A 10,682-nucleotide genomic window follows, 5' to 3' on the forward strand; every position below is an offset into this window, starting at 1 on the left:
GTCAAAGTACACTATTTGATAAAAACATTTATTGGTAATCCTTTAAAAGTGGTGCTAATTTGAATTTTTGCCTAAAATATATAGTGCATATCGTTGCACATTACTAGAACTAATACTGGCGGCACACAATCTATTCTTCCCTGCATGTAAACCGACGACTTGCTGTAACTCTTCCTAACAACAAATAAATTTCATGTAATGCAAATTCAATAAATTTGAAAGAGGAAATGGTAAAATGAACAGTAACAGCATTTAACAGAGACCTGAGGTTTAGTTGTGTACTTTATTCAATGTTTGACAAGATGAGTATCATTTCTCAAAATATACTTTTATTTTCAATCAAACTGAGCAATGGTTTTATGTTCTCAACAACTATAAGATTTAAAAATAAGTAAAAAAAAAAAGAATTGAAAATAGTTGGGATTAAAAATATCTAAAAATAAAAAAATTATGGGTAGATGAGCACAAAAGATGTACCAGTATTATATGAGCATATTAATTAAGGAATTAAGTTAACTAGGTTAGAACTCTTCATCAAAATCATCATAAAAAAAATGTGTATACTGCTCATTATTAACTTCCACATAATTATTGTACTGAACAAAATCAAACTCATCATCCATGTCTCTATCTTCATACTGGTAATGATCATGCTCCTCCTCACTATCATTGTCAAAAAAATCATCTTCATCATCATCATCCTCGTCATCACTTTCGCTATCATCATCATCATCATCATCGTCGCTATCATCCTCCTCATCATACTGGTAATTATTATACCCAGTTCTGTATAAAAAAACAACAAAAAAGCTTTCATTACTTGCATGGTTTTTGCATTATTACTAAAAACTCATAAACATAAGTGATATTTTAATATTTATATACATTTTTCTATATATAGTGTTTTTAGAATTTAAAAATAATACTTATGAATAAATTTAGTGATTTTGGGCCTGTGGCACTAATAGTATTAGAGTACTGGTATATAATAGATAAATGCTAAATTTATATGAATTATGGTTGAATTTTCTAAATTAACAATTGAAAAGGACAGTTCCATTGGCGATACAAATATTAATAGCCAACATGGATCATATTGTAAAATATAATGAATTCTCCAGCCGTTTCCATTAATAAATATTAACAGATAGTTTTTATAAAATATCATTAGTAGAATTATGAGCTAAATTTTTTTTCATTTGTTTACTAATTAATGAAACATTAAATCAGCGGTTTCCAAACAGGGAAGCACTGACCAGTGCTAGGGGAAGCATAAAAATTGAACAGAAATAAATGAAAAGAATCAAACGACAAAATAATGCAAGATGTTGCATCATTCAGACTTTGGTGCAGCTCTCTGGCTTCATCAGCATGGCGGGTGCTGTGGATGGACTTTACATGCGTTGTGTCTAAGCTTACACACTTGATGGCTCCCAATTAAACCTCAGGGAGAATTTTGGTTGTCGTTCACTCCATTATATATTTTTAATGCAGCCTACCACCCACCCCTTACCACCACTCTTATGCAGTCTACCACCAACAGCCTTTGCAGTCCATTTAAACTTTGATAAGAACTAGTATATTTTTTTCTCTCCATTTTTCATATGTATGACACAATATTGATTCTTTCCATTCTGTTAATTAAGTGAACCCACTAGTCAACAAAATTATTTGCTTAAATACAAGATCAGTAACCATCTGAACAAAAAAAAAACCATATCTGCCCCTTAACAATATTTGTGGTCAACACTCAGGTGAGAAAATATCAGAACATAAATAAGCTGGCTAAACCAGTGTTGATACTTAACCGGTTATTATAGGAAACAAATCAAGCAGGTTTAAACAAAATCACATCAAAAGTCAGTCAAAATTAAGTTACAAAATTTTACAACAATTCCAACTTAAGACAGTCAGGCATTGTGATCTAAGTAAAAGCTTGTAAAAAGTTGCTTCAAAATCCAGTATTGTGATGTTGTATGAACAAAATTTAGAATTAGAATTTTCAACAATTGAGAAAGAATTTTATACTTTGCCAAACAAAGTGACGCAAATACTGCTTCCAGTTGTAACATCATACTTACAGAAAACAGGCTTTTCTCATTTTGTTGCATTAAAATCCACATAACCAGCCAGCTTATTAACAGAAAAAGCAGCGCAAGTAGCACTCTCCTAAATGACACCAAGATTTGATACAATTTGCGCAAATAAACTAGCACATCAGTCACATTGAAAACAAAAGTATTTATAAAATGTGCATATATTTAATTGTAATAAAAATAAAGTATATACATTTTATATATAATATGTATATATATATATATATTTACATATCACATATAATATAGTAGCATATACAAAATATACTTGTGTATATGAATCTTTGGTCATTCAGGGGGGGCAACAACAAAATGTTTGGAAACCGCTGCACTACAAACAATAGCTAAGTATTACTGATTTGAAATTTGTAAGCACAGAGCTCTTTTGGATGCCTAGGAATATATCCACAAATGATTCAGTTTTGCTCTTACTACATCATCTTCAACATGTCTTCTAGATTCTGCAGCTAAGATAATTTGGGTCAAGATGATTACTGACAAGGTATTTCAACTATTTCAAGAGCTACACCTTCAATGCTAATTTAGGCTATGTGTGTATGTGTGAGTGTGTTATAAACACACCATAAACCAACCCGTAAGTTACCAACATAACAGCTGAAATTACTTCCAACTGAAGGCAGACTTATGTGCTAATGCCTCGGTTTACATCTAACTCCCTCAAAAGACTTGGATGAATGATGTAAATGCAACAAATAACTTGTATTATTTATTCATGTCTTGGTGGATTTGTGTCATTTTTTTCTACTCAAAAGTATTTAAAGATATAGTTAGTCTATTGATCAAATTTAAAGACAAGAATTTGAGTTTGAAGAATGGACTATTGATTTTGAATGCTCCTCTTGATTTTAACACAGACAAAATAGGTGGACTGTTTTTGTGAAGTCCAATATTCCAGTCCAAATTTCCCAAATTAGACATACGCACACATTCAAACAGGAACTAAGCTTTAACCAAATTCTTTACTTAACTAATCAGAATAAGTATCCTCATCCCAAACAGCTGTAATGTTATTTATAAGAACACTTTTGAATTATATACCTTTAAAAAATACAGAATTTTCTTGAATTTCAAAGACCACTAACACTGTTTCTATTGTTACTTATATTCTGCCGCAGCTGTTATTGTCATGTTCTTGTTTTTTGAGTTTTTTTGAGTACAGATAGAGCTAGTACTGCTTTTTGAGAGCAGCCAGGTGGAAACCAAAAAATAATTCCAGTTGGCTAACAAACTTCAGCTGCCTGTTTTGTTGCTAGTTTTGAGCACTGGGTAACAATAATTATTGTTGTTTATCAAATTTTAGGTAAAAAAAAATATGGAAAAAGGTTATTTGGCAAGCCATCATAAATCACAAAATCTCAAGAATAGTTAATGTGGTGATTATCTAGAATAGCAACACCTAACTATGATTACACTTGAGTGATAATTTGAATGAATTCCCCCTCCCCTACATAAACTATCCTATTCAGGAGGTGCAATGTTGAAAATCAAACTTAAAAAATGATGACCACATTGATGAATACGTATATAAATACGTAGGAAGTTTGTTATATGATGATTTTAAGTTTGCTAACCTGTATTGTAGTTTTTTAAAGTCAGTAAAAATAAATGAATCAGCTGTGAGTTTTTAAAATGGCTTGGATGTATGACAATGGAGAGAAATTGGTTGCAAAATAACATGCCACTACATACAGTTAGACCTACTTCCTGGTCTTCCTGGTTTCCTTGTCTGAAAAAGAATGATTTAATAATACTTTAGTAAAACCACTAATTAAGTGTTATCTACTTGTAACTCTAAACAAAAAGATTAACCATTGAAAATGAAATCTGTCTCCTTACAGTCTTTGATCATATCTTTCACATCGGACTTGAGGGCAATGTTTGCAGCTTCTGGATGGTCAATCAGGTATTGTCTTTTTGCTGCAATGGCAGCTTCCTCCATGTCACGCAGATGGATTTTCTCAGCATTTTCATTTGCACACCTGTATGTGTGGTGGTGGTGGGGCGAGGAGGGTGAGGGGAAAGATGAGGAGAAATAGTTATCATCAGAAAATGAGTAAGGGTGTTAGCGATAATGAAATGTTATGCAATGGACAGAATTAAAGAAGGCTTAGAGGAAAGAAATTCACTATCAGTTACACATGTAGACTGAAATAAACTTCACAATGGTCACATATGCTTTATATGAAGCAGTCAAACTTACCTAGCATTATGTTCAAAGTGTGAGTAATCAATGTCCTTCGCTTTACAACAGTAACAGCTTGTGGCCTTGCAGACGCAGGTCATCTTGTTACAGCCTGTGTCTTTCACAAATCTCTTCCCACATTTGTGGCACTTTCTCATAACAGCTTCAGATATCATGTTTTCTATGTAAGTGCGCATAGCTGTTTCCGGTCTCTTCTCGACCTCTTCACATCTTAGTGGTATGTGGTTGGGCTCTTTACACAGCCTACAAACAACACCACCAGTTCACACAATTAGATGTCAGTTTACACATGGATACAATACAACAATAATTCTTCTTAGCTGTTATTAATTTAAAGATGTGCAATTTTTGTGAACAGCTATAAATGACAGAGATCTTTTCCACATTTTTAAAACACCACAAACCAAACATAGAAAGCAGCATGAACAGCTTTCATCAGTTAGTCCTTACCTACAAGATTCTTTTAAACAATCAGGGTTTAAACATTTTAAAATCTTGTCTTCATAATTTGGCATGACTGTAGCAAAGGGACAAAAAGGGCAAATGACAAGATCTGGAAGATTGGCCTGCAACACTTCCTCTTCCTGGATTCTGCGAACTATCTTGGAGAACAAGTTGGCTGGTATAATTGACTGTAGGGTGTTCAGTGTAATGTTTTGATCGCAGAAGCCAGTCAAACATTGAAACCTGTTGGGAAGAAACAAACTTAAGTGGTGGCCAAGTAGGGACAACACAAATTTCAGTGGTGGGCAGGTAGGACAAGATTAACTTTAGTGCTGGGCAAGTGGGGACAACACAAAGCCACAGTGAGAAACAAATAGTGACTAAACCAGTACAAAGATGTGACACCCAGCAGTGGCCTGGCTTACGTTGTTTTCATTTCTCCAAACGCTGACTCTACATACTTGATGACACATGTTTTACAGAACAAATGACCATCTGGGCAGCTGGTCAGCTCCTCAAACAGGCAGTCGTCATAGCAACAACAGCATTCGTATGTTTCTCCCCTAAGTTTAGCCCGCTCTAGCTTCTCTTGCCTCTCTTGCTCTTTCTTTTTTGGAAATTCTAAGAAAAAAATCTACTAATGAAACATATCATCTAACTGATTAAAACATGAACACTATTATTAAAGCAACATCAACAATAGGTTTTGAAAAAAACAGTTTTTATCTCTTAATCTACAAAAATAGTTAACATTCCTCTGGTCCAAGAATAAAGATATGATTTAAACATCTAATGAATGCAGATATCTAGTTTTAGAAATGATATAAAGTATAAATAATTACCTAATACATCCAGCTCATTTTCAATAAACCATTTTTCATAGTAGAAATATTCATCTATTTCTGCTGGAAAAGCATGTCCTTTTCTCTTATTTCTGTTAAATTTATTTGAAAATCTCTGTTTCTCTAGAAAATAAATAAATTACTGTATTAGCAATAAATATGATTTCCTCTTATCCTAACTTTGATTCTATTCATTCAAAGACATAATTAAATATACAACATAAACCATACTAACTACTCATAAATAAACCCACTATTCAAAAACCATTTAATGCTTAAGAACAACACAAAGAAATGTTGATATTGAAATGAAAATAGTCATAACAAATTGATTGGTATACAATACCTAAAGGTGTAGAAATTAAGACATCAGATAGAGTTTTATATGTAGGATATAAATGGTGTTGGTTTTTCTGTAATTCAGACTTCATAAAAGTGGCACTTAGAGTTCGAAACTGATTATTTAAATATATCTGTGCATGCTGTCTGTAAAGAAAAGAAACCTCTTTATCTGTTTTTGAAAATGTGTCTAGTGGTTCAGGAAATATTTTGAGGAACTCTTCAATGGTTGGATTTGGTATCTGTGGTTCATGCTTCTTTTGATACATTTGTTCTGATAATTTAGGATAGTTTTTATTTTCAAACATCTTAGTGGCCAAAATGTCAATCCTATCAGGTTGATCTTTCATAGACTCCAGAGTCTCAAACAAATAGTTGGGGTCACAGTCAGGGAAGATAACTCTCATCCTCTCAACATCTTGGGTCAGCACATCTGGCAAGAGATTTAACAAATATTATAGTATTTTAAGAACTATTAGGTTCCAGCACTAATTGGTACTTCCAAGAATGCTGGGCAGGTTTAATCTTTTTTAAGCAAATTTTGATACCTAAACTCAAGCACTAACAGTAAGACATAATATATTTGATATGATATTGATTTGCTTTACAAGTATACTTTACATTCTTAGAAAAAAATTCTCTAGATTTAAAACATACTTCCCCTCACTCTTGTTTCATTATAAGGACACTAAGAATTAAAGCTGACCTTTCACTGGGACTTCTTCCCTGGTGTTGTTTTCAGCAGAAATGATTTCATTGGTCACCAGCTGGATCCTGTTTGGTTTATTAAAATGGACTTCAAGCATTGCATAGATCTCGTTCCTATCTTTATCTGGAAATATTTTGGCAATACTCCTCATATCACGAAATAAAAGATCATCTTTTAATAAGGGATCATCTAAAATTGAAGTGGAACTCTCTCTCTTCACCAAAACTGGTTTTGAGCCACCAATATTTTCAGCAGATTGTTTCAAGTTATCAACAACAGCATTCACTCTATCACTTGATGAAGGCAAAGACTCTAGCAGTGCAAAAACTTCATTGGCATCAGCTGAAGGAACGGCAGCTAAAACAAGCTGAACATCAGCAATAAGATCACCCGAGACTGAGGCCAATGGGGCTGCAACATCACCTTTAACATTGTCAGGAATGTTGTTCTTTTTATCTGTATCAATGGTAAAGACATCTGTTGGTACAGAGCTAACTTCATTTTGTATTGGTTTAAAGACGTTGGAACAGTATTTAGGGTATTCTGAAACCACACATAATTTAGAATCTTCTAAAATGTTTGTGTTAGACACAACTTTTCCTGAATAGGTATTCTCATACAAGTCTTCTGCATTTGACAGCTCTAAAGTAGACTGACTAGTATCAACATCAAACAAATTCTCAGGTTGATTAAGTGATTCATCTTCAAATGTTCCAGTGAGAGTTGGTGAGGAAGGAAGATGATTTGATTTTCCTGAATCGTTCAAAAGTTTATCGCTCTCAACACAATGTTTAGAGCAGTGAGCAATACTGTTGTTATTATTCTCAGATGCATGTAGCTTCGTTTTTTTGGATGGTGAATCATCAACATAATGAGATGATTTTCGCTTGCTTCCTGTTTCCAGCCAGTCCTCTGGCACATCAAGGTTATCAAAATGGTCATCCATTTTTTACCTGACAATAGAAAGCATGGCTAATGGTAAATAATACATTTTTTTAAAAAAAGTGTATCAAAAATAAATATCAAAAGTTTTATTATCTGAACTGTCACTTTATGATAAGAGATTCTGGCCCATATGTTTACTTATTACTTAAGGTCTCTTTGCTTGCACAAGAAAACAAAAATCATGCATCCTTGTAAGCGCAAACATATTTAATTTAGGCATTATAATAATTAATCAGCCTACTTAAATAAGATTGCAAAATCCACTAATTTCTTCAGCACTTAAATTTGTAATTTAATACATTTTGTCTCAGTGACAATTACTCACTCTTGCTAGATCTAGGCCCTGCTGGAAATTTAAGATAGATCTAGCTAGATAGGTAAAAAAATTAGTTAGGCCTACTATAGATTTTTAGGAGCAGTTCATTTGTAAATTAGGAATCTAGATCCTAGATCTAGACTAGATCCTGCCTAAATTACTTAAATTCAATAAAAAAAATATCATCCAAATATTAAAATTAAAACTAGATAGACTCTATTTAAAATTTAAAACTATCCAGAGAATGTAGAATCTAGATTAGTCTTAGACTTAGAGTAGACTCTCTTATATTTATATATATTCATATTGTCTTAGAATACTCTTACTCTTAGATTCTAGAGGATCAACAAGACAGTTGAGTTGAGTTTTGAAAAAAAAAAAATCAGACGTTAATAATATTTTTTGACTTACTCTAAAATTTAACCATCCTACTAGATCTAGACTATAGGTGACTAACTAGATTCTAGATCTATTACTATTACTATTAGGCAGTATTAGGGATACGTGAGCGTATTGATGATAAATCATTACAGTAAAAATAACTGAAATTTGTAGTTTCAAACGAGGCCTAGGCGAACTCCTAGCCAACGAAAAACAATTTCTATCTTCTTTGAAAAAAGATCTGTTTACAATAAACTAGATTCTAGATCAAGATTTAGATATAAAACTAGTATTTAGATTCTAGATCTTTTCTTTATTTAGAACCTAGCTAGATATAGATCTATCGCTATATGATAGACTAGCAGAGTTTCTTCCTTTCTTTCAGGGGGGGGGGGGGAGGAGGGGGGGGTCTAAGCACGTATACAGCCTAAATCTTTCGGGGAGCGGGGGTGGGGGATGGGGGGTCTACACTGAACAGTGATTGTGATTCTGTCTTAACCTCAGTGTTTCTTCCAGACTTTTTTCTCCGGGGGGGGGGGGGGGGGCACTTGAAATTTTCGGGGGGGGGGGGGGGCGGTAGACTTTCTTCGGGGGGGGGCGGACACTGTTAAAAGTATATATTTTCTATATAAATTATATAAATTTCATTTCGTTCGGGGGGCGGTAAAGAGATGCTTGGAAGAAACTCTGCTTAACCTGGTTCTATCGAACACCAGGGGTTTGGTGACGAGACCAGTCTCAAGGGTTCGACGGAGTGCAAGGACACACACCCGGCTGCTATGATTCACGATCGGATTTGTCGGTGCGGACGTTAGAACTATTAAGAAGGTTTCGGTGAATGCGCTCATGAAACTGTTGGCGTTCGGTACCTTCAAAAAGACTATATTTTAGTCTTATCAAAACATTGTTTTGTAAGTAAATTTTACCATTTTAGCCGTGTTGTCACCAGTGTTTCTTCCAGACTTTTTTCTCCGTGGCGGCTGGGGGGGGGGGGGGAAGGGGGGGGGAGCACTTGATATTTTTGGGGGGGGGGGGGTCAACGTTTTTCGGGGGGCGGTCACTAGTAAAACTGTATGTTTACTATATAAATTCCATCTGGTCCGGGTGGGGAGGGAGGGGGGGGCTTTGAAGAGATGCCTGGGAGAAACTCTGGTTGTCACCCCCTAAATAGTGTCATCCGTACTCAGTGCCTGCGCCAGGTCATTTAGTACCATATTAAAAAATTTCATAAAAAACATTTAATAACGAGCTTTTATGTACTAATGCACTAAAAAGTAGAAAATAAATTATAGACTACTATTTAAATAGTTTTAAAGAAAGGCGTGATTCACTTTAGTACCTATTGGATACCTTTACTAATGTTTAGGAAGAGACCCAAACATAGTTTAATGAAGAAACTCAATAATTTAGTGTGATTTTAAAATGGTTTTTATTTTTAACTAATTAATTTTGGCTTGACCTAGATTCTAGATTTTAGATCTACGTTTGACTTTTTTGCAAATCTCGACGGTTTAAGGCTCCCTGAGTCGGAAAAACAGTTTTGCAATCTTGTCCGTACGTCTGCGTGTCTGTGTGTGTGTCTGTGTGTGTGTGTGTGTGTGTAAACACGATAACATGAGTACCGTTACAGCTAGGTTGATGAAATTTCATATATAAGTATTATATCAAAATCGTGGATCCGTGTAAACTTTTGAGCGATTTCCGGATGTGAAACTTTTTCTACTTTGAATTTTTCAACAGCCTATAACTTGAGTACTATTTGAGTTAGATAAATGAAATTTCACATGTAAGTAAAAATTCTAATTGTCTGCCTTCTTTCAAATTTTGAGTAATTTCCGTCGACCGAAAGTAGTGATTTTCGCTATTTCCGATTTCTCAAAAAAAAAAAAAAAAAAAACGCATGTCAATTTATAAAATACTAATAGTATCCCGCACTATTATGCACATTTTATTTGGCGTTTACTTGGTGTGCAATGCTTTTTTTTTACGAGATTCTATTCTATTATAAAAAGTTTAAGTAATTAAAAAGGGATTAAAAATATTGTCTATGTCCCGAGTTGCCATTCCCCGTGGTGTTATATTAGAATATTCGAGAAAGTTTAGGGGAGATCACTCCCGGTTTATTTAATTGGAGACGTGTCGAAAATCTATTCCTGCAAAGATAATATGTAGACACAAAAGGAAATAAAGCTCGAAAGGCAATATATGTCACGTTTGTGTATGAATGGTGCATACTACACCAAAATTGTTTGAGCAGTTTTTCATTTAACGCGATACGTAACGCGGAATCATTTCGCTAATTTAAGAATTCTTCTTGTAATTCATCGGGAACGCTGGCAACATCAAGGGACGCAGAGAACGTGTTACGTGACAATGCAGATTCTTC

At 34.1% G+C, this 10,682-nt stretch overlaps 1 protein-coding gene across 4 annotated transcripts; it reads right to left on the reverse strand.

Moving 5' to 3' along the window:
- Positions 1-269: 269 nt before the first annotated feature.
- LOC131956077 (uncharacterized) lies at positions 270-8,505 on the reverse strand. Of its 4 annotated transcripts, XM_059320461.1 has the most exons (11): positions 8,327-8,505; positions 6,652-7,607; positions 5,953-6,378; positions 5,607-5,729; positions 5,190-5,385; positions 4,771-5,007; positions 4,318-4,563; positions 3,954-4,096; positions 3,819-3,843; positions 2,082-2,169; positions 630-786 (listed from the first exon to the last, which is right to left on the reverse strand). In XM_059320461.1, the coding sequence occupies exons 2-11, from the start codon at positions 7,598-7,600 to the stop codon at positions 775-777; spliced, it is 2,445 nt and encodes an 814-aa protein (XP_059176444.1). In that variant the 5' UTR covers positions 7,601-7,607; positions 8,327-8,505; the 3' UTR covers positions 630-774. The 4 variants fall into 4 exon arrangements, with proteins under 4 accessions (XP_059176442.1, XP_059176444.1, XP_059176445.1 ...); XM_059320459.1 differs by lacking the exon at positions 2,082-2,169 and having other exon boundaries at positions 270-786; XM_059320462.1 differs by lacking the exon at positions 2,082-2,169 and having other exon boundaries at positions 660-786; positions 3,807-3,843.
- Between the last annotated feature and the right edge of the window lie 2,177 nt (positions 8,506-10,682).

Source organism: Physella acuta, unplaced genomic scaffold (assembly GCF_028476545.2).
Source record: "Physella acuta isolate Inbredline_101_S28 unplaced genomic scaffold, ASM2847654v3 ptg001126l, whole genome shotgun sequence".
NCBI classification, from domain to species: Eukaryota; Metazoa; Mollusca; class Gastropoda; family Physidae; genus Physella; species Physella acuta.

What these genes read in the sequence shown, in the direction of transcription:
- LOC131956077 (XM_059320459.1), bottom strand. Translation starts at nt 7,600, where the DNA reads ATGGATGACCATTTTGATAACCTTGATGTGCCAGAGGACTGGCTGGAA. An exon ending in GGAAGAAGTCCCAGTGAAAG is followed by an intron (nt 6,379 to 6,651) that starts GTCAGCTTTAAT and finishes ATCTCTTGCCAG; the next exon opens with ATGTGCTGACCCAAGATGTT. An exon ending in AAATGAGCTGGATGTATTAG is followed by an intron (nt 5,386 to 5,606) that starts GTAATTATTTAT and finishes TTTTTTTCTTAG; the next exon opens with AATTTCCAAAAAAGAAAGAG.